Here is a 27194-nt window from a genome sequence, read left to right as displayed (position 1 = left end):
GAAAACCCGACTGGAATTCGGCTCTCGAAGACCGGAGTTCCCTACCCCTGCAATACACTGTAAACCTTTTTTTAAACCAACATTCTACTGACATAATCAGTCATTGTTTTCTGCACGCAGATTGCACGATCAGACTGTGTATCTGACTAATGATGCTGTAAAACTGGCTATAGTCGTGACATCCATTTATCTCCAGATAACAATGCAGCATGTGTAGGGACTTTAGCGCATCTGAGAAGGAAACAATCTCTGCAGGTGTTTAATTAATCGTGATGACCGCAGCAGTATCCCCGTCATCATCAGACTCTTGGTTGTCTGCAGTGTCCTTTATGACTGTACACATATCAGAATTAGTGCTGTCAGATGATGTGGGCACATCGTTGTCAACGGCGACATACAGCTCAAACTCTTGTGGTGAGAGTCCAACTGGGAGTTCAGTGGACGAAGTGTCAACTTCAGTTGCCTCATAAGATACGTGAATGAAGCTCGCCCGTCGATAGCAATTTGAAATCATTGATGATGAGACTTGACTCCACGCCTCTTGTACCATGTGAAGATAGTCGAGCACCGTCATTTTTCTTGCAAGCTCAGCAGCTCGGGGGCTGGATTCCGTGCTTGCATCAATCACTGCCATCACATATCTTAAGGCAAGCGACCTGTAATGACGTATGAAGTTGGCGATTATTCCCAGGTCCGTTGGTTGGATCAAAGAGGTTGTGTTTGGTGGCAGAAACACGAGTTTGATGTTGGTTAGTCGTACGTCATTGCTGTGTGCTGCACAGTTATCACATAGCATTACAATGTGTCTCTTATGCCTTCTCATCAGATTGTCAAGGTTCTGCAACCATTGAATCCACAGTGTTGCCGTCATCCATGCGTTTTTGCTGCTTTCATATTCAACAGGCAGGTGTTGAATGTTTTTGAAGCACCGAGGATTTCGATTCTTCCCAATCACCTGTGGCTTGAGCTTTGCACTACCGTCCCTATTGCAACTGAGCAGCAGTGAGTCGGATGACAGAAGCGGCCGCGGGAGCCCTTGAAAAAGCACAGGCGTGCGAAACATGTCAGATCATCCTCTCCCGGGTCACTCCAGCTGTGAACATAAGAAGCTTTAAAGTGAAAGTTTAAATTATTAATATTTCATATAAGTCTTAAATTAAGAAAAAATTAAGAAAAAAATATTTATATAAGAAAAAGACTATTTATTGACCAGTGATGATGGTCCACGTAATGTTTTCCACTACAAACTTATGATTGGCGGTGGAGTGGTGGGGCTGAGGCCATGAAATAAATTAATATTTTATTTGAATATTTTAGTAATTGGGGAGTTGATATACATATTCCGGATTTAAAGATAGAGTTAAAGAATTCTACATCATTATTTTGGAGTCATCTGAAACTAAACATATCCAAGATTGAGCTGCTCCTCTTTCCTCCTGAACCCTCTGCTCCTCCTCCTCCTCCATTCTCCATCTCGGTAAATAATGCTGTCATCGTTCCATTCTCCTCTGCTCTCAACCTTGGAATCATCTTTGATTCCGACCTCTCATTTTCTACCTCTCATTTTCACATCCAACAAACTGCTAAGGCCTGTCACTTCAAATCATCTCCAAATTTTCCCCTTCCTCTCTGAGCACACTACCCAGACTCTTGTCCACACTCGTAACCTCAAGCTTAGATTACTGTAATCTATTTCTAACTGGTCTCCAGCAGTGCTGCCTCTTCCCCCCTGCAATCTGAGCAAAACTCTGCTGCATGACTCATCTTCTACCAACCTCGCTACACTCGTCACCCCTCTCCTTAAATCACTTCACTGGCTCCCTATCCGCTTTTGCATACAGTTCAAGCTCCTATTGCTGACCTACAAGTGTGTTCATTCTGTTGCCCCTCAATATCTCTCCTCTTCTCTCTCTGTTCCTCAGATAAGCCGCTCTTAGCAGTACCCTTCTCCTCCACTGCCATTTCCAGACTTTGTTCCTTTCATCTATCTGCCCACTATGCCTGGAATAAATTACCTGAGTTTGTCCGCCAAGCCCCTTCCCCTGTTTAAAATCAGACTGCAAACCCACCTTCTTAATATAACCTTCAATCCATAACCGTACTTCCCACTGCCCACCAACCCAGGCAGCAGATTAACCGCTCCCCTTAACTGTATCCATGACATCTTGTCTCTTGTCTATTTAGATTGTAAGCTTTTTCGAGCAGGGACTGTCTTCTTTGTGACTCTGTACAGCGCTGCGTATGTCTGGTAGCGCTATAGAAATAAGTAGTAATAGTAGTATCATTCAGCACCTGAGATCCTATTATGGCAAATCTGAACCTCCCATACATGGAATACATCATCAATAAAACACAAATTACATTTTAAAAATCCCTAACACTATAAATTCTGGGCCCACGCAGCAGGAATTTGCTTCACTAATGACCTACACGTCCGGCCCCAACCACCTCATCTAGCTGCCGAGGACAGTTATATTTAGAAAGTATTAAACAACTGGGAACCTCAGTTACAACTAGGGCCGATTAAAACTTTTAATCGCATGATTAATTGCATAAAATGCCCCCTCACATTTCCTCCTGTACAATGTAAAATATAGATAGCAGATGTAAATTTTCAAATCCGACATATTTCAGTTACTAAACTAGAAATAAAATTATTTACCTTACCTCTATTACCTGCTTTTCATCCTGTCTTTGAGAGTTTTCTATTAATTTGGCATTTATTTTCACCCCATGTTCACCATCCATCTGTGTTCCCATCGATCCTGTCAAGTATGTTCCCTCCATGTCTCTGTACCTGTCTCTATCCCTCCCTCTCTCCACATTCTGTTTCTGCCTTCTGTGACCTTCCCCTCCAACTCCTGGGTCCAGCACTTCTTGCATCTCTCCATCCCTGGGTCTGGCACTGGTTCACCGTCTCTCCCCTTTTCTTCCTCCTCCCTTTCCAGGTTCCTATGTCTCTCTCCATCTCCCCTTCCCAACAATCCATCTAACTTTTTTTTTCATCAATGTGATAGCTGCATCTACCACAACTCCTTACTAGTTCCAGCCCCACCCCCAATCACAGGCAATTCTCACCTGCTCTCTCTAAATCTGTCCTTGAGTCCAACCCTTCTCTGTCCTCCTCCTCATTGTTTCCAGCATCCTTCCCCTGTTCTTTTCTCCCATGCCAGTTCTTCTGTGGCCCATCTAACCTTTTTTTCCTTACCGCAGTTGAGGCACATTCACCCACTTCAGCTACAGCCTCATGTTTCCTGGCCATCACAGACTCTCTCTGATGCAACATCAGATGCAATGTCAGAAGGCAGGACACTCGCAAGGAAGGCTCGAAAACATGAGGCAGAAGCCGAAGAGAGTGAACAAACTGATACCGCAGTGAGGAAAAAAGATTAGATGGGCCATGGGAAGGGAGGCAGAGGGAGGGACAAAAACATCAACAAGGGAAAAAGAAAAGGGGAGGGACGCTGGAAAGAGGAAGGAGGGGGAAAGAAGGAGCAGTACATTGAGCCTCCCTGACCTCCTCGGGCCTGAGGCACATATCTTCTGGGCCTACCCTTTAATTCAGCACTGTTGGCAGATAGCCGTTGAGTAACCACAATTAGATAAGTGTTTAGATGTTGAGAAGCTGTGATCAACAGAGGGCACTAGCTCACTACGGTTATTGTATAAAGGATAAAGGGAGTGGGCACTAGCCCATCAGGTTTTTTTTTCTGCTCCTTATATCACATGATTTACCATGAAAGCACATCTGTGGCATCACTAGCAAAATGTAATAGATTTACAATTCCTATTTGTTTAATCCAAACACACAAAAAAATGTAAAGATATTCATCCTATCCTTTTCATTCATGCAAATGTGTCTCATGCATACATTTCTTAAAATGCTTAAGTGACTATTATATACACTGATTTTTTGTTAAAAACTATCCATAATAAAAAAAAAATGGACACGAGATGAAGAACAGTGATGTTTCTAAAAGCAATTTACAAAAGACTATGAATAATGTATATTTCTTTTATCAGATAATTTAAGGTGATCAGGTAGAACAGGGCAATCCTAATATCCTGAAAAATGTAAAACGTGTGACATCCTCCGTCTGTTCTGTTGCTCACAAATATTCAGTAACAGAGCTGAAGTGCCACTTAATGTGACAAGACTTCAGTTGTAGATATTAAATTGCAACGTTGACTTAAACTTGCTTTTTCTATCCTACAAATTTAGAACTGGAACCAGCACATGTGGAGAGTGTTTTTAAAACAGGTCACCTAGGTCTGAAGATCAAGAAGGAAACTATTTTTAGCCTACTTTATAAAGACACATAGACATTTGTGTGTCTTTATAAAATATTAGGTGTAAGCTGTCTGGAATTGGAATTATATTGAAGCCGCAGATATTTGTGCCTGCTCGGGAGCAAGTGTAAATATTAACTCATAAAATACTTGCATAGGCATGTATTTTAGAAAATATGATGGTAATAATCAACAAACAGTGGTCAGATTTTTTAAAAATGTTGGCCACTATGGTGACTGTTTCTGTAGTGGAGTACCTAGAAGTTTCTGTATGTTATTAATAAGAACTTGAAAAATAAAGGATTCAGATAAGTTTTGGTTTTAAAATTCCAAAGGCAAAGCCTTGAGCCCTATAATGAGGTAGACCTGTCCATCCATTATTCTGTCTCTGCTTGAATTAATCTACCTCTTTTACTGCAGAATCCAATGTAACATTTTGACTTTAGCCCATAGGGCTTATTATGATCACCTGCTTCAATACTTTACCTGTATGGCATACCAGCAAGGACTTTAAGATCAGTATGATATCACAGAATGGTTTCCCCCTCAATAGCTAAGGCTTGATGGGAGAGTATCCATGATAGTGTGTTTTTCTGGCTAGCCCCAGCACTCTGGAATCATTTTCGCACTCTGGAATCATTTTCCAATATATATGTTAGGGCAGAAGCAAATTTGAAAAAAAATTAAAGCACTTGTTAAAAACTTAGGGCTGGTTACCAGGCTAGTCACAGACCTGAATATTCAGTGAGAGAGAGCCACCTATCTCTCGCTGAATATCGGCAGATAGTTGTCTCTGTGCTGTTTGGCCGACCAGGAGGGTTCATAGACAAGTGCGCGCGGACAAAATCGCGCAGACAACCGAGCGCGAGACAACTGAGCGCAACACAAATGAGCGGAAGACAATTGAGCGTTAAGACAAGTGAGCGCAAAGACAACCGAGCGTGAGACATTTGAGCACAAGACAATTGAGCGCAACTTATTTTCCAAAATGTGCACGAGTGGGACAACTGAGCGCAAAACAACTCAGTGCAAGACAATTCAGCGCAAGACAATTCAGCGCAAGACAACTCAGTGCCAGCAACTGAGCGCAAGACAACTCAGTGCCAGCAACTGAGCGCAAGACAACTCAGCGCAAGACAATTGAGCGCAAGACAACTCAGCGCCAGCAACTGAGCGCAAGACAACTCAGTGCAAGACAATTGAGCGCAAGACAATTGAGCGCAAGACAATTGAGCGCAAGACAACTCAGCGCCAGCAACTGAGCGCAAGACGGTGTCAGGTCAAAAGCGCGTCGATTTTGTCCGCGCGCGATTGTCTTGCGCGCTTTTGACCTGTCACCGACCAGAAGCACTTCCTGGCGGGCCAAAAAGCACTGAATATCAGCTTGAAAGTTAGTTACATCATTGCTGCTAGTTATTTGCCTTATTTAGATGGGTTAAATCCTTAGATTATGAATGGAACCTCTATCATTTTGGGAAACAATTAATTGTTTGCAATTGTCTGAATTATGTGTATAATGTATACTGCTTAATACTTTTTTGTCAAGAGAGGCATATCAAAAGAATAAATCCAATCCAATATACACTTCTCCCTCCGTATTCGCTGTGATAGGGGATTAACAGAACTGCAAATACAGAAAAACCGTGAATAGCTTTTTCATATGTTATTTGCTGTTTTCTATTAAAAACCATCGTGAATATGGTGAAACTGCGAATAACATGGTGGGAGACCTGGCCTGTTCCTCAAGGAGAGGCAAAACATGGTGAAGAAAGTGCTGGGAATCAGTGATTTTCTCTATGCAAGCTGACATAATTATGGGGGGAGGAGCCAGCAAACTAAAAAATGTGAATAATTGAAATTGCAATTGCTGAAACCATGAATACGGAGGGAGAAGTGTAGGAGCTTATGTCTATTTGTAGATCAATATTTAAATACTGTAGTCAGCATCTGTTAAAATGCCATTTACAGAGCTTAAATATTTTGCATAGATTCAGAGCCATTATCTATAGAAATGGTGGTGTTATGGCCTAAATGTATTCTTATTGCCAATTATCCATATACCTAGGTGAAAATCCCATTCTTCTCCTTGCTCTTGGGCAGTCTTATAAGGATTATTAGCAGTGCTATCCGTATGGTGCTGTGGAAATTAATGGACAGAAGGTTTATATATTTAGCGGCTTCTGTCAAAAGTATAAACCCTTTTGAATATTGGGTCATTTCTTTTTTAATTTTTTTTTTTATTATGGTGATGCTATATTTCACATAATTGTATTTGAAAATAAAATAAAAGATTGAGTATATAGGGCTAAATCTGTAAAGTGGGCACTAATATTTACACTCCACTTACATACAGATTGATAAAAGGGGCCGTATATAATTACAGTAATCAAACTGTGCTAGAGATTTTTAGCATGGGCCAGTGCAAATGCTCCGATGCTCATAGAATTCTCATGAGCATTGGAGCATTTACCTCGTTGGCCCATGCTAAAAACCTCTAGCACAGCTTGATAAAAAAAAGGTGGGGGGAAATAATGTATTTCGATTGTCCTAAATATCTCTTAAAAAGGCAGTCGCAGTAAGATTGATCTTTATCTAAATTTGACAGGATTATCCCTTAAATGAAATTATTGCATTGGCTTCCTGTTACTGCCCAAATTCATTTTAATACCTATACAATGGTTTTTAAAATTCTAGATTGTCTCCTTTGTATTTACTAGATTTAATCTCTTTACAATCAGGGAGAACAGGTCATCAGTCTCAAAATTTGTTTATTATTAAGCTTTCAAGTCCTAAACAGATAAAACAGTTTAGTAATTGGTTTAGGTCTTTTTTTAATCAGGCACATACAATTTGGAATAAGATTCCTTTTTTTAAATAAAAAAAATTGCATGGAAAATACTCATCCTACAATACAAGCTACAATTAAAAGACAAAAGAAAGACATACTACACCAACCTAATAGGCAGAGAAACCCAAGACACTAAAAAACTATTCCAAATACTGAAAGAACTCACAGACGCCAAACCTTACCTGGCCACTGATAACACCCCTCCCCCCTCAGCCACCACACTAGCAGAACACTTCAAAAATAAAATCACAAATGCCAGGACCAACCTCGCTGGAAACCCAACTCTCCTAGATGAGATCACTATAATCCCCTCAGACAAAGAATCTACAGCAGCAGATAGAACCTGATCCCTCTTCCCCTCTGTACAATGGTCAGACTTTAACAAACTCTACAAAAAATACAGTCACGAAGCCTGTGACCTAAACCATTGTCCTCCATAAATACTAAAAAAACTCCAGTATCAAATTCCGCTCTCTCCTCCTACAATGGATGCAAACACTGCTCACAGACGGCCTTTTCCCACAAGACCTCAGCGAAATTATTGTCACCCCTATCCTAAAAGACCCTAAAGGAGTAACGGATCAACCTTCCAACTACAGACCCATAGCATCAATACCACTTTATGTCAAAATAATGGAAGGCCTAGTAGCCAAATTCCTCACTGACTATCTAGAAGACCACAACATACTCCACCATACACAATCTGGCTTCAGAACCAATTATAGCACTGAAACACTACTAGATCCCTCCTGGACACAGCTAGACAACATCTCAGTACAGGAAAAAAAATATTCCTCATACAACGTTTGACCTGGTTGATCATAACATTATTCTACAAATTCTGGATGCAATTGGTATCACAGATAAAGTGCACACATGATTCCAAGGATTATTAAAGACCAGATCCTACAAAGTAAAATCAAGCAATGAAAAGTCAGAACCCTGGTCCAACCCCTGTGGCATACCTCAAGGATACCCTTTATCCCCCACACTCTTCAACCTCTACATCGTGTCCCTCGGCACCTGTCTAGATAAATCAAACATAATCTCCTATAGCTACACAGATGACATCACCATTCTTCTCCCTTTTGATCAATTAAAACCCTCCATGATAGACACTATACATAAAACATTAGAAACAATAACATCTTGGATGAAAGACCACAAACTGAAACTAAACTCAGAAAAAACAAAATTCATTCTCCTAGAAAATAAGACACCATCCATTACAAACCTAGTAATCAACTCTACCACATTCCCCATGCAATTCACTCTAAAACTACTGGGAATGACGAATGACAGATGCTGTACCATGCAACCACAAATCAGTAAAATAATACAGAAATCCTTCAGTGTCTTTAGAAACCTAAGACAAGTGCGCAAATTCTTCAACAAAACTCAATTCCGGATCCTAGTCCAGGCCCTAATGCTGGGTCTCCTAGATTATTGTAACATTCTCTATCTCTCCTGCCCCGCAACTATGATTAAACAACTGCAGACAATCCAGAACACAGCCTTGAGACTCATCTACTCTCTGAAGAAACATGACCACATCACCGAGGCGTACCTCTACTCACACTGGCTACCAATTCAAGCAAGAATACAATTCAAGTTCTACTGTCTCCTATTTAAATCCATGAACAGCAACAGCCCAATATACCTAAACAACCATCTAATCCGAACCACCTCAATCAGACAAAGGAGAATCCACGCTCCATTCACATACCCCCCAATCAGAGAAGTCAAACGGAAAAAACTGTATAATGGCCTCCTGGCCACATAAGCAGCGAGATTAGACTGCCAACTCTCTACTATGCTGATAACGACCCCTGACTATAGAACATTTAGAAAAGAAATAAAAACCATACTATTTTAAAAATCCCTGATACCCAGCAATCGAAACCGACCCTAACGCCTCTCTTCTCTCTAAAACAACCTAATGCCACAAGAACCACCTCATCTCTATGAACCAAGTTGACTACTCCCTAACTATTCTATAATTCCTCTGGAAATGGCCAGATAGATCCTTTTTGTAATCCGCCTTGAACTGCAAGGTAACGGCGGAATAGAAATCACTAATGTAATGTAATAAGAGCTGAAGGTAATTACATGATATTTAGATGGTTAAAAACACATTTATTTAAGGACTTTTTAGGTGATTTGTTGTACAAAAATTATTCATATTATGATTAACCGGGTTTGAGCTTAGTCATTGTTTTTCTTTGTGATCCGCTTTGAACTCTTCAGGATAGTGGCAGATTATGAGGGGGTGCTGAAAAGTTCTCAGCTCAATCTACCAATTTACTAAATTCTAAGCGTTATTTTGCCACTGTAGCTGAAAAGAAGGTTATCTTATTTCACTAAGTGTCAATTTTCAGAAACAAAATTCTGTGTTTTGACATTGTTCCAGATCATTGATTTAACCATATCCACGTCATTCTCTTCTTGGTGGTATATCAAATTCATAACCCTTTATCATGCAACTTACAGATAGTATAAGTTATGAGCATATCACCACATGGTAGATGCACACATGCCAGCTCTATGGCTGGCATAAGTGTTTGTGCCTAAATTAATCACATGTTTTTGCTATTCTGTTAGTATTCTATAAAGAAATGAGGGCACTTTTTACTTCTAGTGAACAGAGGCAGTCCTGGAGCAGGGTTGGGGTGGGTTTTGCACCTACTTGATCAATTTTTCAAAAGTGTGCGTCTATTTTTCCCTAGAAGAGCTATGCACACCACTTAGGAGCTATCAATGGCTTCATACCATTTTCCTGTGGTAATTTTAAAAACAACTGTACAAGTGTTCTTTCACACTGTGAAAAGTATGCAAGTATTTTTCACTAATGTTGGCAGTTATAAAATCATCCTCCAAATGGTTAACAGAAAGGTAATGTATATCTACATAATCATAAGTGTTGCTGATAGTGATTACTTAAATTCAAATTCTACATAGCAGTTTAGAGACCAAGAACTGCATATAATTAAATGTAACCTCAAAAAAAAAAAGAAAAAGCTTTATATTTAATTACATTCAATTCCCAATTTCTTGTTTACAGCTTGGTACAGCAAAGCATAAAATAAGTAGTGCATTAAAAATAAGACCATAAAATATTTACATAAAAAAGTCAATAATACAGTTTTTACTTAAATATGATCCACTGAATAACTTCGCAATGAAAATACTTTGTTTCATTCTGATAGTAAGTAGCTTTACTCTTGTGGTTATGCATCATAGAAAGCATGAAAACGAGCCTGGATAAGACACATTCTAGTGCAATGAGTCTAGTAGTCTTGAGCGCTAGGGTTATGCATCTGAACCCTCAAGTTGCTTGCAGAATGCTGTCAATCATCTTTGAACTTTGACTCCTTCCCAGGCAGCTGCTCTTGCCCTCTCAGTTTTTTTCCTACAAGCAAGTTGCTTAGAAGTGTTTCTGTTCTGCTTTGCAGTTTTATTATTTTTGGGTATTTTTCGTAGTGTTCAGTTGGAGGATCATGCCCAGAGGTCCCTACTTGTTAGGACCACTACCTTGGAGAAGACACACAGACTCGTGTTGCGGAAGTCTGCTGCTAATAGGATCAGCCCTCGGAGACACCTAGCTAGCCGGCCTGCATTTGTATTTTTTTAGAGCTTAGGGGGGTCATCCCCTGCATAGCTTCTCTTATTCCAGATTTATCAGGAACTTGAGCACAGGCTGTTTGGCTTCATCTCGGTTTGACCAGGCTTAATAATAGGCTGGCTGTTTGATTCTCTCTCCCTTCATGAATTGAGGTTCTCCAGGGGTTGAGGTTCAATCCAACATCAGTCATATTGGCACTCCAAAGACCAAGTTTTCTTGCAAATCTGTGAGTCATAGTTCTTCTCCGTTTGTCCCAGCGACACTCCGAAGCTGAAGCATGCAGGCACATGGCTCAGTGAGTAAGACTATTATAGCCTAGGGGGGGAAATCAAGGGGGGAGTGTCTCCAAAAGTATAATTTGAAGGCTTTTATAGAAAGAACCAAGGTCCTCTATCTCTAAAATCCCTTTCCCTGCATTTTATTGTGCTTCAGAGGAATCCCCATGGACAGTTTTTGATGTGATTTTGCTGGTAGTGTCCATCTTGAATTTTAAATGATCTTTTTTTTTCTCAAGCCTCCAGCTGCCTTAAACCCCTTAATTTTATTTAAAATGGATAGGGATTGACCCCTCAAGCTTTCCTATCCCTATATCATGTCAAGTTTGTGCTGGATGGCCAGCTAAGGAGCGCCCATGTCATGACTAAGTGCACGGGAGAGGAGTGGGAGCCTTGGGCTCAGCTTCCTTCGAGTCCTCCAGGGGTGGGGATCTGCAGAAGGCATCTTCCCAAGAATAGATACCCTTTCCAGAGCCCTCTGAAGGTGCATTGGCCAAGTGCAGATGTGTAGTGGCTGCAGAGCCCAGGAGGACTGGCAGGGGGGGTCCACATGAGGCTCACAAAATCCAGATGATGCCTTGTATTGAGGGTCTCAGACCCCCGTACAAGGCTTCACCTGAATTTTGTGAGCTTTATGTAGAATGCCTATTTGAACTCCTGAGGGTCCTCAGTGCCTGCATTAAGTGCAACGGAGGTGGTAGCACAGGGTTCCCCCACTCAGCATGTACCCTACCAGACGAGGACACAGAACTATACCAGGAAGTTCAGTCTGATGTAGTCTGGGAGTATGGAAAGTCCAATTCCATGCCATTATTGTCCCAAGATGTAGAGTCTGGTTCTCTGCATGAGAACAGTAGTCAAGAAGCAGTAGTGGCCTTGAACCAGGGGGAAGTCCCCATAGTGTGACAGCTATTCAAAGCCTTTGTGCTCTCAAACATTATATCTACCTCTCTGCGAGAATTGAAGTAGGATGTTCATCCAGCTCCATCGTGAGTGAAAAAACAAACAAAAAAAACCACAACACCAAAACGCTTTTAAGAAGCGATATCCCTACCTTCCTCATGTTACCTTCCTTCCCTCTACCCCCCCCTTTATTTTTATCATTGTAATTTATTATTTTCCTATCCCCAAAAATCCTCTCGTTTCTAATCAGTCTCAATTGTCATAGTTTTAGGTTTACCCCATATTATTTTATTTTATTTTATCTATTCATATTAAACTTTTTAATTTGTGATATTGTAAACCGCCCAGATACAAGTGATAGTCGGTATATCAAGCCATGAATAAACTTGAAACTTGTCGCAGTGCTCAATTACGAGCAGTTCAGTTACTTTGACTGCATTCTTTCTCTTGCATCCAGATATCGCAAAGCTGGTCACAGAAGGGTCCTTGTAAGTTGCTAAGACTATGTCCAAATTTTACCCTATGGCTCCAGATTTCAGCAGCTAGTCAGCCAAAGGTGGATTTGCTGGTGGTGCAGATCACCAAATGAACCTCCTTGACTAGTGAAGGAGGTGTGATGTTAAGATACTTTGAACTGTAAAGTGGATGTGGTCCTCTAGCAGCAATTTGAAGCTTTGGTCCTAGGGATTAAGGCGGCAGCCATGGTTGCCTTTGTGTAATCTGCTTGCCATATCCTAATGTCTCGAGTCCCAGCCTCGGTGAAAGACAAACACCCCGAAATGCTCCTAACTGGGGTGAATTATATAACAGACACTGTATGACATAATCTGAGTCATGAGCAAGGTATCAGCCTATGCTATCTCTATGCAGAAGATATATATATATATATATATATATATATATATATATATATACACAAACTGGAAACTATAAAGGAACTTTGTCACAGGTGGACAGATTTGCCTGTATATTTTTTGGGTCACATCACCCTAATCAAAATGATTCTCATCTTCAGTGTCTGTTCCACTCTCTCCTCTCCCCACTTTCGTCCAGTGTCTGTGCCTCCCTCTCTCCACTTCCCTTCAGTGTCTGCTCCCCTCTTTCTTCTCCCCATGTTTTTCCAGTGTCTGTTCCTCTCTCTCTCTCCTATCCACTTCCATGCAGCATCTGCCCCACTCTCTCCCATTTTCTTTCAGCATCTGTTCCTCTCTCCACTTCCCTTCAGCGCCCTCCTGATCGCCGCGGTCTGGGCATCTATTCCCCTCATCGGGACATCTACCTCCCTCCCTTCTCCTCACCTTCACTGGTGATTTTTCAGTTTTCTCTCTCCGAGCGGCCCAAACCTATTCACAAATTCTATGCTCGACTGTCCTAAAACTACTCCTCTGACACAACTTCCTGTTTCCACCTAGGTGGCTCACGTCAGATAAGAAGTTTTATGGCAGCCACACACACAACTTGTGAAAAGGCTTGGGCCACTCAGAGAGACAACTGAAAATAGCCAGGGGAGGGAGGGAGATGCCTCGATGAGGGGAAGACATGCCTGGACCACGGCGATTGGGAGGAAGGGTGCTGCTGTACTGCACAATCGTGAGGGCTGCTGTCCTGGAGATGTGAGAAGTGAGGCAATACACGCAAGATACTTAACTGCAGGAACAAGGCCACTCACCACTCCACGAGGCGGTGAATGGCCTTGTCCCCCATACCTGCGGCAACCAGTTTTTTTTCCTCCCCATTCCAACGGGTTACCGTGGCTAGCCGCGGGTAACAGTCACCATGTCATTCACTAGTAGAAAGCATCCTGGGTAAATCACTGGAGTGGTCTTATAAGACTTTGCTATTAGGTATAAAAGACCCCCTTGCCTGTCAGTAATTTGAGGAGCTTCCTGTTGCTGGCCTTTGGTTTGGCAAAGGTGGTTATCCTACAGCATTGAGTGGGGGATGCAGCACCCTTTATGCCACATTGGTTAACTCATGTCTCAAATGGCAGGATGGAAACGTAGGAGAATGAAACACATGGAAAAAGTATGTCACAAAATGTATTTGGAATGTTGGCAACATTTCTGACTTTGAAAAGTTTGAAAGATTGCGAGTATGTTCATCTGGATATGTGGGAGGATGTGGGGTGGATGGGCAGGTACTTGGGGGATAAAAGTAAAAGACTGGGGCAGAGCATTAACAAGATTGTGGCCTGCTGCCTCCCCGGAGACGCTGTCATACCTGCAATAAGCTTTTTTTCCTGCTTACTGGATGGTAAAACAAAAATCCAAAGTCCGGTTCCCGGATAAAACTGCTTTACTAACAGGCCCAATGGATGCCTTTGTGGAGCGCAGCTCTGGAACGCAGTGACCGGAGATATCCATGGCTGGAGAGACCGCGCGAATTGAGGCATGAGATCTCTCCCTCGAGGACGTCACACTATCCTCCGATGAGCAAAGTCCACCCAGCTGTTCTGGTGCAATGGGAAAGTCCTTTTTGGATATGCCGGCCCAGGAATCCTTGCTGGTCCCACGGAGTGGGAGGACCGACTCTGGAAGGGGGCAAGAGGAGGTATCAACTCCTTTCCAGTTGGTGATGAGAATACAGCAAACTCAGGAAGATTTTTCCACAACTTAGGCAGTTCTTGGTGCACTGGTTGCTGCAGGGAGCTCTCGAGCAGAAGCTGTTGCCTTACAGAGGCCCAAGGTCTTCACTATGGAATCGATATGGGATGCTATATGCAATCTTCTCTAGGGAATCAAATTCAGCAACTTTCCACGTGATGTACTACAGTACTTTCAGAAAATTTGGAATTTAAGACCAAGGTAGCATCTGTAGTGAGTAAAGTGACTGATTTGGAGACTAAGATAAAACTCTTGGAACTACAAGCTCTAACTTGGGCTAAGGACAGTGCTAGTTTGCAATTTTAAGCAAGAAATGATGGAAAATTCTATTAGGAGATGTAATCTCTGGATTGTTAACTTTCCTATAGTCCATCCTATAACTGCCTTAGCAATGTTTAAAAGGTATTTGAGTGACAATCTGAAAGTGCCCGAAACCTCATGCCCGAGGTGCCCGAAACCACCTCTCTCCAAAATATATTACCTTCCTACAATAGTTAAATCTCAGAAGCCTAACCAGCAGAATGTTTCTGCTGATAGTTTGGATCTGACTAATTTTCTGGAGAGGTTAGATACTGAGGTCCAGGTTTCAGTTACATTAATTGTACAGTTTGCTATTGACTTTGAGAGGGAATGGATGCTTAAGATGTTTTTTAAATGTAAAGATGTTCCTTTTTTGACGAATATTATAAGAATGTATCCTGCTTCTCGTTCCACCCAGAAGAGAAGGAAACAATTTCTCATTTTGAGACCTAAGGCAGTTTGTTTAGGGGCAACCTTTCCTCTAAGATACCCTTGCAAGTACATAATGGTATATAAAGAAAATAGATACGTTCTCTACGAGCCGCAACGGCCGTCTAAATTTATTTTGGCTAGAGAACAGTCTGTATCCACTACATGAGTTTTGCTGTTTTTCAAGATAGCTCAGGAAAAGAATTGTTCTAAGAGCAGTCAGACCTCCATTCTTGATTTCCTTTTGATTTAATTTCCTATGTTCTATTTCAGTTCTATTTTAGCTAGAATATTGAGGACTAACTATAATTTGTAATAATAAGGAGATGTCTTCAAACAATTTGGTATATCATAATTTCATTTTACATTGTATTTTTCTTGTTTGACTTGTAAGATTGTCAATTGTTAAAATTATAAATAAAGAATTAAAAAAAAAGACTGGGAACAGGATGTCTAAATTTCATACTTGTGACATCTTGCTGTATTGGTTTTATATGATTGTTTACATAAGTTTGCTTAAATGTTAATCATTTTGGAGAGTGCTGCATTCGTAATTTGGTGTACCTTTGTGAACTGCTTTTCTGATATTCTGTTCTCTCAAAAAAAAATTATTTTTTTTAAAAAAAGGAATGTACATTACTGTGGATGGGCAGACTAGATGGGCCATTTGGCCTTTATCTGCCGTCATATTTCTGTGTTTCTATATATTCCTACATGTATTTTAGAAAACGCTGTACATCAGTACATCCTTGTCTAAAATAGTACTGCCATGAATGTATTAATTCTCATTCTATTTTCTTTCTAAAATGGTGCTGCAAATGTTTGGGCTTTTCAGAGGAGCGAAAGCTCCATCATATGATGTTTGATACACTTCATGATTTCTGTTCAGTAATTTAAGCATAACTGGATCAAATTAATTAATTATTTCAATGTTTTTCTTTTTATGCAGCTTTCATTTGCAGCAACAACACCTGTTCTAGCTGATAAGAAAAAATACCCTTACTTCTTCCGGACAGTTCCATCAGACAATGCAGTGAATCCAGCAATTGTGAAATTTCTTAAGCACTTCAGTTGGAAGAGAGTGGGAACTCTGACCCAAGATGTACAAAGATTTTCTGAGGTTTGTGCATCTTAACTGGTTATACAAAGTAGATTATAATATTTGGTTCCCTTGGTGCTTGTCAGTGTTTCATATAACATATGTTCAAGAAAGTTTCCATTGACCAAATAGGACTAATTTTCCTTGTTATAGAGCAGTGGTCTCAAACTTGCGGCCCACCAGGTACTATTTTGAGGCCCTCGGTATTATAAAGAATGATTCTTTATGAAAAACTTGTGCCTTAAATGTCCGGCGGTCGTGTTCTGGAACGTTGCTCGCCTTACTGCTGTAACTGCAGGCAAGCACTTTCCTGTGTCTGTATGCGATTCTCCTCTCCACTTCACCTCACAATCGCGTACAGACGCAGGAAAGCGCTTGCATGAACGTTCTAGAATGTAGGTTCCTTAACAACAGCAGCAGATGAATCCAGAGACCAATGGGATAGCACACATCTATCAGCAGGTGGAGATAGATAAACTGATTAACAGGTGGTCATATTGGCTGGCACACCTCCTGTATCTTCAGTATGTTCCATCTCCCAGCAGGTGATGGTCACTATTCAACTAGCTCCTGAATTCTGGCTGTGACTGAAAAATTATTTTCTCCTGTTGAGGTTTCTCTTCAGTGAGATAGGGGTGTCCAGCTGAACGGTGCCGGCTTTAGGGGTTACATCTGCCCCCCCCCCCCCAGGTCCCTACCTCACCCTCACTCCAGTGATAGAGGGTCTGACTCGATTTTTCTTCTTTCCCTTCACTGTAAAAAAAAAAAAAAGAAATAGAGAGATCACAGTGACTATTAAACAATTCTGCCCTCACAGTGCTGAGCAACCGACATCTCCTGGCACTATCAACAAAGTTGTGAGTATATGTTTTATTTGAAATTCTTTTCTGATTGTGGTGGAACTGCAGGTTCGGTGTGAGTCTACAGAAGGAATATGTTTTTTATCAAACACTATATTTTGTAAAGTTGTAGAAATGGTTTAGTGACTGACAAGTAAATTTCCATTTGTATGAAGTTTATTCAGTAAAGGGCTTTGGGTGTATGGATGGAGCTCCTTTGACGGAACTAGTGCCTTCCCGCGTGTTGTAGACGCGCGCTTGTTTTCATACTCTGGCAGTAGCGTCACAGCGGTAGTGGGATTTCTCCCCGAGGCGGAATTTGCTTGGCAGCTCCCGCAGCCGGGTGGAGGTAAATATTTGGATGGCTCCGGGTATGTTCTTCACATAGCCGGTTCCTGACTGAGCGCATGAAGCGTGTGCTTATTTTCCTAAACTGAGAACGAAGCAGCATTCATTTATTTCTCTCCAGTGTTTATTTTAAGCATTTTATACCATGACAGTGTGAAAAATATTTTAATGGTTGGCTCTGGGTAGGTTTTTTAATGCATTGTTGATAGAGCCAGCTCATTTAAGCATGAAACAAGCACACGCTTGGGTCTCTGGCGCTAGCGGGAGCACCACAGCGTTCACAGAGTTTATTTTGCAGCTGACTTAGGTCACTATCCCGCGGCTTCCCTGTTTTGGGGGTTCTACGCGTCAGGAGTGTTCCAACAGCTTTTGCCACTGTTGCGGTGATATACCTTGTGTGTGTGTTTCCCCACTCTCTCTGCTTGAAAAGACTTAACTACTTTAATTGCGACTGTACTGTTATGCCTCACGGTGCTTAAGAAAAAGATTTTTGCCCTGTGCTCAGCCGCCCAATCTCGTTTTTTTTTGCCGTTATGGGTCGGCAGAAGGCAAATTGCTGCACAGTGATGTCAGCAGCATGAGAGTACCCTGTGTTTCATACGGGTATCTTGTGTCTCTCGGTGTCCCTGAAGGCTGAGTCTATGTAGGTTTAAAGGTTTTCTTATTCTTTGTGCCTCTGTGCAGTGCTGTGTGTGTCTGGTAGCACTATAGAATTGATTCCTGAAATGTCTTTTCTATTTCTAGTGTGCAATTTTCAAAGCTTCTCTCACAGATTTCTTAGGTCGCCATCTTCTCATGGCACATGCTACTCAGTCCCTCAAACTGACAGGAAGAGCTGTGTGGCTCCTTCTAACCAAGGACAAGTTATCTATTCTCCCAAACCCACAGAGTAGCAAATGCTATGTGGCTGTTGGAATCATCCCTGAAGCTCTCTTTAGGGATGTGAGCTTTATCTGATAACAATTAGGGTGCAGATTGTTTCCCATGGGGCGGTCAATGCAGCTTCTAGATTACATCTAGTACGTCTTCACTTCAAAGGCAGTAAGTTTTTGGCTAACATTACATGGAGTTAACATTGTTTTCAGAATTCCAACATACTCCATCTTACATCGCAAATCTGGATTTTTTTCTGGGAAAGTTCCTTTCTTCTTCCAGAATTTACAGCTCTTGTCCAGCTGTTCCCCGACTGTCTGCTTTTCATTCTGAAGGGGTCTACACTTCCTTTGGTAACTCTTTATGCTTTCTTGTGAGGAAGGAGACACTATGATGTCAGGTCAGGGGGCTTTGGGCATTTTTCAGGCTGCTTGCAACTTTGAATCTTCCTCCCATTTCAGAATCTTTCTTGGAGTGACCATGTATTGAGCTTCCGAAGGTTACGTTCATGCAAGACCCCTTTTAAGTGTTACTGGTACTCGGGGCAGTAGTTTCCCTTCTTCCGGAACTAAGGGAAGTTATTCCATTTACTTCATAGTGCCTAAGATGGGGGAATTAGTCAGACGGTGGCTGGATCTCATTCTGGTAAATTAGTTTCTCAGAGTTAGACATTTCTGGAGAAAAACTGAGAATATTTACAATTTCCCTATGGACACCGAATTTGCACTATCTTCGCTTAGCTCTCATCGAGCAGCGCTATCAGTTTTGGCAGATGCCATTTGGCCTAGCCACAGCTCCATGAACATTTTTGAAAATGAGGGCAGTAGTGGTGTTTTGGCGCAAACAGGAGATTCAGGTACTTTCTTTCTTAGACGATTGCTTGATTCGGATGTCTTCCAGCCAGGTCAATTTGTCAGACACAAACGGGTGATCTCTTCTTTTTGCAATTCTGGAGGCCACACTACTGAAAAGATGTGCTGAGAGTAGAGTCGGTGCAACGGATGGCCACCAGGATGGTCTCGGGGCTCAAGGATCTATCGTACGAGGAAAGGCTGAAAAATTTGCAGCTGTACTTACTCGAAGAACGTAGGGAGAGAGGAGGCATGATCGAGACGTTTAAGTATATTACCAGCCGTATCGAGATAAAAGAAGAGATTCTCTTTCTCAAAGGACCCTCAGCCACAAGAGGGCATCCGCTCAAACTCAGGGGCGGGAAATTTCATGGCGACACCAGGAAATATTTCTTCACCAAGAGAGTGGTTGATCCTTGGAACGAGCTCCCGGTGCAGGTGATCGAGGCAAACAGCGTGCAAGAATTTAAGAGCAAATGGGATGCCCAGTGGGATCCCTTAGAGGGTTAAGCCATGAGAACTTGTCACCAGGAGTGGGATCCCTAGGATAGTAGACTTGGAGGTGGGTCAGTAGAGTGGGCAGACCTGATGGGCTATGGCCCTTATCTGCCGTCATCTTCTATGTTTCTATGTAACTTCTTTTCTTCAATTCTTTGGATGTGAATCTTCAAATTTTCAAAGAGCTCTTTTCTCCTGTACTAATTATTGGAATATCAGGGGATGTTGTTCACGTAGGAGAGGAATGTGTTTCTTCCCAGAGACTGGGGCAACAGGTTACAATCTCAGGTTTGCTTTCTTCAGTCACCAAGAACAAGAGTATGGGATTCTGTACAGGTTCTAGGATCTATGGTGGTGACTCCACTGGGAACTTCGGCTTGCTTTCACATGAGAATGCTAAAGCAGTCGCTTTTGTTCTAGTGGTTCTCGGTATCTCAAGGCTCCAATTGTAATATCTATTAGGCTCCTCAAGCATTGCTCAATATAATTTGGTGGCTCCGCGAGATTAATCTTTTCAAAGGCATGCCTCGGTCTTTGCTGGACTGGCTCAGTCACCAAACATCCCAGGTTGTCAGGTTGGGGGGCTCAGTGCCTTCAATCCTCAGCGCAAGGAGTCTGGTATTAAGAGAGGAGACTCAGTACTCGTTCATTCTTCTGGACTGAAGCATGGTCAGGCTACTGTTTCAGGAGTTTCAGACCATTCTTAGGGAATGACGATAAAGGTCTTTTAGGACAGTGTTATGACAGTGGTATTTCTCTATAGCCAGGAAAGTACATGATGTACTCAGTTGGCGAGTAAAGTAATGGTTCTACTTCAATGGGTGGAATCTCATCTTCCTCTTCTGTCAGCGCATCATTTTACAGGATAGGAAAAGGGTTTAGATAGACTTTCTCACCACAAAATCTGAGCATGGACTGTCTATTGTATGTTAAAATGTACAGCGCTGTGTACGCCTTTCAACGCTTTGGAAATAATAAATAGCTTCCTAGCTTCTTCAGCAGATGCAGCGAGTGACAAACAGAGGGGGTAGCAGCGTTGCTTCTTTCTCGCCTCTGGTTTCTCCTTTTAAGTGTTTTCCCCTGGCTGATGATTGGATGGATTTACCATCTCAAGCTCGCTTTCAGGGCACAGTAATTAGAGAATCTCCAGATTGGCTGTGCCATCCTTGCTATGCAGATCTGATAAGTCTTTTGATGGGTGAACTGTTGAGATTCCTGGTATCTCCGGATTTACTCACCTAGGGTCCGATCAACATGGATATTTGTCCTATTTTGGTATTATGACCTAGCTTTTGAAAAGTCATGGCTGATGTGTAAGATTTATGTGAAGCAGGTTATTTCTTCTCTTCTCCAAGCGATACGGAAGTCTTCACCTGTGGCTTATGCTTCTGTTTGGAGGCGTTTCCTTTCTTGGGTACTTCTCAACATTGACACCCTTCCAGAGTTCTATGATTTATATTCTTTCTTTTTTGGCCCAAGCGTATTGCCAAGGGCTTAGCATTCAGTTCCCTTCAGCTTCAAGTGGCAATCTTAGCTTGTTACAAGGGCTAGGTATCTCACTCTTCGCTTACTTCTCAGCTTCATGTAGTTCAGTTCCTAAAAGGAGTACAGTATATTTGTACACCTCTTAAGAAGCCCTGTCCGGACTACAGTCTTAAGGTACTTCTTCGCAGTTTATAGAAGGCTTTGTTTCAACCTTGTTTTTTGAGACTCTAAAAGGTGTGACGTTGAACACGGTGTTTCTTGTGGTCATGGCTTCAGCTCGGCGGTTTTCTGAGCTGCAGGCCTTGTATGGAGGGGATTCTTATTTCTGATTTACAAATTCTGGGGTGTCAGTTCGAACAGTACCACAATTTCTTTCTAAGGTGGTGTCCTCCTTTCTTTTATGCCGCTCTCACTTTTCCTTCCTCCTTCCTGGTAGGAGGAATGGGGAGGCGAGCTTTTCATCACTGCATTTTTTAAAAGTGCATAGCATTCTCTGCAATTTGTAGGTTTCTAACGACTTTTAGTCATTTAGATCACTTCTTTTTCAAGGGATGCGACAAACGTATGACAGCGTCCAAAGGGTCCAGGAGGACATTCTTTACGCTTACTTGGCGGAAGAACTTCATGACCATTCAGCCAAAGCAATGCAGGCTACTTGGACATAATCCACAGGTTTTTTCCTTGGAGTAGTTTTGTCATGCGGCTACTTGGTCTTCCAAGAATACTTTATCTCAGCATTACTGGTTGGATGTGGAGGCAGCGTTTAGTGCTTCGGTTGTTGCGGAGCCGCCGTTTGCTTCCCACCCAGATTGAGGATTGCTTTGCTACAACCCATTGGTCTCTGGATTCATCTGCTGCTGTTGCTAAGGAAGGAAAAATTATGTTCTTACCTGTTAATTTTCTTTCCTTTAGACGCAGCAGATGAATCCAGAGCCCCACCCTTTCTGGATATTGACTGTCATTTTTTTCTTTTGCAACTTTCGAAGTCTGTTATTCTTGATAGTTGTATTCTGTATTATTACCTTTTGAAATTTGTTATGGGAAAGAAGTTTTTTACATGCTAAGCATATTGATGGTTACGGATGCTTGGGCAAGGAGCAATACTGAAGATGCAGGAGGGGTGCCAGCCAATAGGACCACCTGTTAATCAGTTTCTCTATCTCCACCTGCTGGTAGATGTGTGCTATCCCATTGGTCTCTGGATTCATCTGCTGTGTCTAAAGGAAAGAAAATTAACAGATAAGAACATAATTTCTCCGTAAGCATTGAAGGCAGTACAGCTTGTGCATGTGTCCGGTGCTGGAGGAGGTGAGAGCTACAGTTTGTTAAAATCTACCTAAAGCAGAGCCACATCTGCATTGTATACCTTAGATCAGGTTTAATTCATACATTATTAGGTAGCTCAACACAGTCTCACCTATATCTTTAACCATTCCACTTCTTGTAATGAAAGGTCACTTGGACACACAAAGTCAGAGGCGTGAAGAAAGTACAAGTTTTATTCACAGCATGCATGCTGGACCCCTGAGCTCCAAGCTGGCTCAGAAGTGCCGAAACCAGGAAGTTACAGAGATATTTATTCATTTTTCTGGCTATACAACTGAATTCTAGAAAAGCTTTTCACGTGTTACTTTTCTTAACACTCATTGGTTCTAAGCTCACACTAGCAGGTCACTAGCAGGACACTTATCTAACTCTTACAGTTAAATGTACAGAAGGGCAGGGTACATCATGGCTCAAACTCTTATCTATTCAGCTTACAATGTGGTAAGGTAGGGACATACATTTTAAGCAGATGCAGTCAATAGATTATACACTGTTTTCAGCTATGTAGGCCAGAGCAATATTTTAAACAACAGTTAACCATTTCATGACCCTACATTCCCCCCTTTCAGGCTGGCGTACCTAAGGAGCCAAGCCTGACAAAATAAAGTTAGGGGTCAGGAAAGTCGGGGTCCCCAGTGGGTAAGGGACGATACTGGGAGAGGGCCAATGCAGCAGTGGAACGTTTGACAACAGAGTCCATAGTTCAGTGGAGCAGCTTTATGGCTATGGGGACCATACAGGGCAGGCAGCAAAGGAGCAGAGAAGACAGGGCAGCAACCAGCAAGATGATCTTCAATGCTGAACCAGAGGGCAATCAGGAGCTGAAGGTACCAGAGATCCAGTCTGCAGTAAGGTCACGCCAGGTCTGGTCAGGAACATGAGCCAGTTTGGTGATACGATCCACATCGTTCTCAATCACTTTACTCAAGTTCAAGGCAGCAGTTGGAGAGGTTGAATTTATCACAGGCACAGCAGCTAGTAAATAGTCCAAAGCTAGACGATTCTGATAAATAGCAGTGCACATTTTAGCATTCGCTCTGCCAATGGTACTCAAAGCTCGGGAGGTCTCATTGGTTATCAGTTCAAGTACAGCTTATAGACAAATAATGCAGTTCAGCATATAGATTGGGGTCCGATAGCCCCAGGTGTCATCCTCGGTCCATGTGGCAGGTCCATAAGCAGCAATGATCCGTTCTGCAGGCCAGTCATCACCCCATTCACCTATTTTAAGGGAATTGGTGGAAGTAGACCGCTTTTGGCGACCTCTGGTGTTGAATACAGGGGCTCCCAGGTGTTCACCATCGGCCAGCGGTAACAGGAAGAAGCTGGGACGGATCATGCAAAGCACACATGTACCAGTCCATTAAGCAGGCAACCAAGAGTAGGCAAACGGATCACAGAGCCAATATCAACTATCAGGAGCTGACCATAATTCATAGGAAGTTCCATTAAGCAGTGTCTGAAGGGCTGAAGACAGTGGGAAGCAACAATGGAGGTTCACAAGGCCCATCGTGAAGGTCGTGGACCTGACGTAAAAGTGAGGGTCTGTGAAGTCAGGTTTAACATGTCCAGCTGCATTGCCTCCCATAGCCACTGTTCTCCCATACCAGTCCCTCCTCATACAAAATAATTGCTAACATTAAGAGTCTGACCTATAGTTTCAGCAAACTATATAAACAGATTTCTAGTGATTACAGGATATTAGTATCTACTTTCATAATTTCATAAAACTGGGGAAACACCACAGAGTGATAGACAGGAGCACATGAGTGGGATACAATTCGGACATATACATCAGTACCTGGGTCTCACCTTTTACCATCAATATACAATGCCATGCAGTCTCTGGCCTTCTGGACTTGGACATTGGCATTCCAGTTATATGGGTCAGTGATAGTGAAAACCATGGGATTACAGTAGCCTGTAGTACACAAGGGGCCGGAGCTAGGACCTATAGTAAGGGAGGCAGACGGGGTATTAGGGGGATATTTGTGTGGGTTATTGTAGGTGGCCCACAAGACACTTTCTCATAAAGGACAGGCTCCACCATTAGTGAAGGTTTCCTCATAGGGGCAGTTCTTAAAGGCATCAGGTTATAATAACACAGTTAATCTAGGGAGCCACACAAAACTGTATTAGGGGTAGTACCATGACCTTGAGAAACATCAAATAGCACACATGTATCACAATACAAAGACACCGGGTGAGTGGGGTCTACAATAAGAGTCTAGTTGATAAGTGGACCCTCAACATTATAAATGCAGATTTCCGCCCACTTTTAAACTTCATCACCAGTAGGTTGGAAACAGAAAATACCCTCAAATGTTTGACACTGTACTTAACTCCTTCATGCAAACAAACATCAGGCAAAGGGGCTGCACTTGTTAAGTACAAAATACAGAAGAAAGAAACATAAGTGAGGGCAACACAAATATATATATATACTAACATAGGAAACTCATTTTTCTTTCAGGCACAACTTAGAAAACTTCAAACAGTTATACTCAAGACACTTGCTAAAGGCAGTGGTGAACCACAGGCAGTCAATTAAACTCAAACACTTATAAAGAATTATATTCAGGACACCTGCTAAGTACAGTGGTAAATATTCAGAACTTTTGAGGTCTTAGAAAGCTTCAGCTGAAGATCCGTGTTGTAGTGGAACCAAGTTTCATGTCCGGACACCTTTGACAACTGTAAGAGAAGAAATTAGGACAGTAAAAGGACCTATCCACCTAGGTTTCAGGGGGTCTGACTTCCAAGTTTTAGCCATACTGTATTTACAGGGACATACCCATGGACTTGTGTAGCTATCGATAGTGGGGCCCTTTCCAGGACCCATTTGTGGAGCTCTTAAAGGGCTTTAGCTAAAGACTGGACCTGACTCTGGAGGATATCTGATCCCAGAGTAGCAAAGGAACCAGAATCTGGGTTCACAATGGGTGGTTGCCGGCCGAACATGAGCTCAAATGGGGCTTAGATGGGATGCATCTAATCTGAAAAAGAACAGAAGGCAGCAGGACAGGTCAGGACATATTAGTTTCTTCAATTCATTTTGTGAGAAGGGTCTTAAGAGTTCTGTTTATTTTTTTCGACCTGACCAGAGCTCTCAGGATAGTAAGCAGCATATAATTTCTATTCAATTTGGAGGGCCTGAGCAATTTGTTGGACAACATTGACAATGAAAGCAGGGCCATTGTCACTGCCTATAAAAACAGGGAGACCAAAGCACGGAATTATTCAGGAGGTGTTTGGTTACTTCCCTGGCGCGTTCAGTGCAAGTAAGGAAGGCTTTGACCCATCTAGTCAGGGTGTCTGTGAAGACTAGGAAGTGACTGAGGGAACGGGAAATGGGCATGTGGGTAAAATCTACAGACAGAACCTGCATCGGATATGTTCCAATAGGTTGGTATCCAAGTGGTGGCAGTCATCTGATTGGGAATTTTATTCTAGAACCGACAACACACTGTCGGACCATATTCCGGACTAGCTGATCAAGGTGATTGATAAAGAAATGTCTCTTGAGAGTCAATTTTCATAGCGGGTTCTCCAGAGTGTGCCAGATCATGGCATCTTTTGACAATCGTGAGGGCCAGGTGTTGAGGAATAACTATGAGGGTGTTGTGCTTGCGTTTGAAGTATCAGTGTGTGGGTCTGGATTGGCACTTGAATTGGCGCATTTTGTATCCACCCCCCTTTCAGGACAGACTGGCCCAAAATAATGCATGCCCAAGTCTGTTCCTGAGAAGCGTACTGGGGTGTAAGGGAATCCAGAAAAGGAATGATTGTATACAGAGGGGCCAAAAGAGGGGCAGAGACTGGCAGCTCGGGCTGTGCGGTCGGCAAGGGCATTGCCACGAGAGACAAGGTCCATCACGCGTCTGTAAGCATGGCAGAGCATAACAGAAACACGTGAGGGTAGTTGTACGGCCTCAAGAAGGTCAAGAATGAGGGGAGCATGATGGATCAGGCGGCCGGAGGCTATAATGAAACCTCGATGTTTCCAGATGGCCCTATGGGAATGCAAGTTAAGGAAAGCATATTTGGAGTCAGTATATATATATTGCAAGACTGAGAGGCAGAGTGGTGCAGGGCAGAAGTGAGGGCATAAAGCTCAGCTTCTTGGGCAGAAGGGCCAGAAGGCAGGGGCCTGAGTCAGAAGTTTTTGGAGGCAGCGAAAAGACCGCTCCTGAAGTTGGGTCCAGACAAAAGGGGCTGAGTCAGCGCCTTTGGTGGAATCATACAGAGGACGAGCAATAGTAGAGAAATCAGGGATCCAGATGGGACAGTATCCTGCAATACTGAGAGAGGTGCTCAGAGCCTTGCAGTTATCAGGGACAGGGAGACTACAGACAGCCTAGACCTCGGTGTAGGAAGGGACCTGGTACCCTTGGAGATTTGAAAGCCAAGGTAGGTGACACGAGGAAGGCATACTTGAAATCAATGTAAATATGGCCACAGGAAAATTTAAAAGGCAGACCCACTATCTGAAAGACTCAGATAAATAATAATAATAATAACAACAGTTTATATACCGCAATACCGTGAAGAGCTATGTGGTTTACAAAAGATTAGAGAAGGTACAAAATAATTGAACTTAAGATG

At 42.4% G+C, this 27194-nt stretch overlaps 1 protein-coding gene across 9 annotated transcripts in view; it reads left to right on the top strand.

The window, feature by feature from the left end:
* GABBR2 (gamma-aminobutyric acid type B receptor subunit 2) overlaps positions 1-27194 on the top strand; it is a 1059696-nt gene that overhangs the window by 458840 nt on the left and 573662 nt on the right. For 8 of the 9 annotated variants that reach the window (XM_033929595.1, XM_033929596.1, XM_033929597.1 and 5 more), the window contains one exon: positions 16220-16390. In XM_033929595.1, coding sequence (XP_033785486.1) covers positions 16220-16390 — 171 coding nt within the window. Of the gene's footprint in view, positions 1-16219; positions 16391-27194 lie in introns of those variants that run through there. The other variant, XM_033929604.1, reaches the window with a different exon arrangement.

The sequence above is a fragment of the Geotrypetes seraphini genome, chromosome 2 (genome assembly GCF_902459505.1).
Source record: "Geotrypetes seraphini chromosome 2, aGeoSer1.1, whole genome shotgun sequence".
Classification (NCBI taxonomy): Eukaryota; Metazoa; Chordata; class Amphibia; order Gymnophiona; family Dermophiidae; genus Geotrypetes; species Geotrypetes seraphini.
The sequence above is the reverse complement of the archived record's forward strand: the minus strand, read 5'-3'. Positions and strand labels throughout refer to the sequence as shown.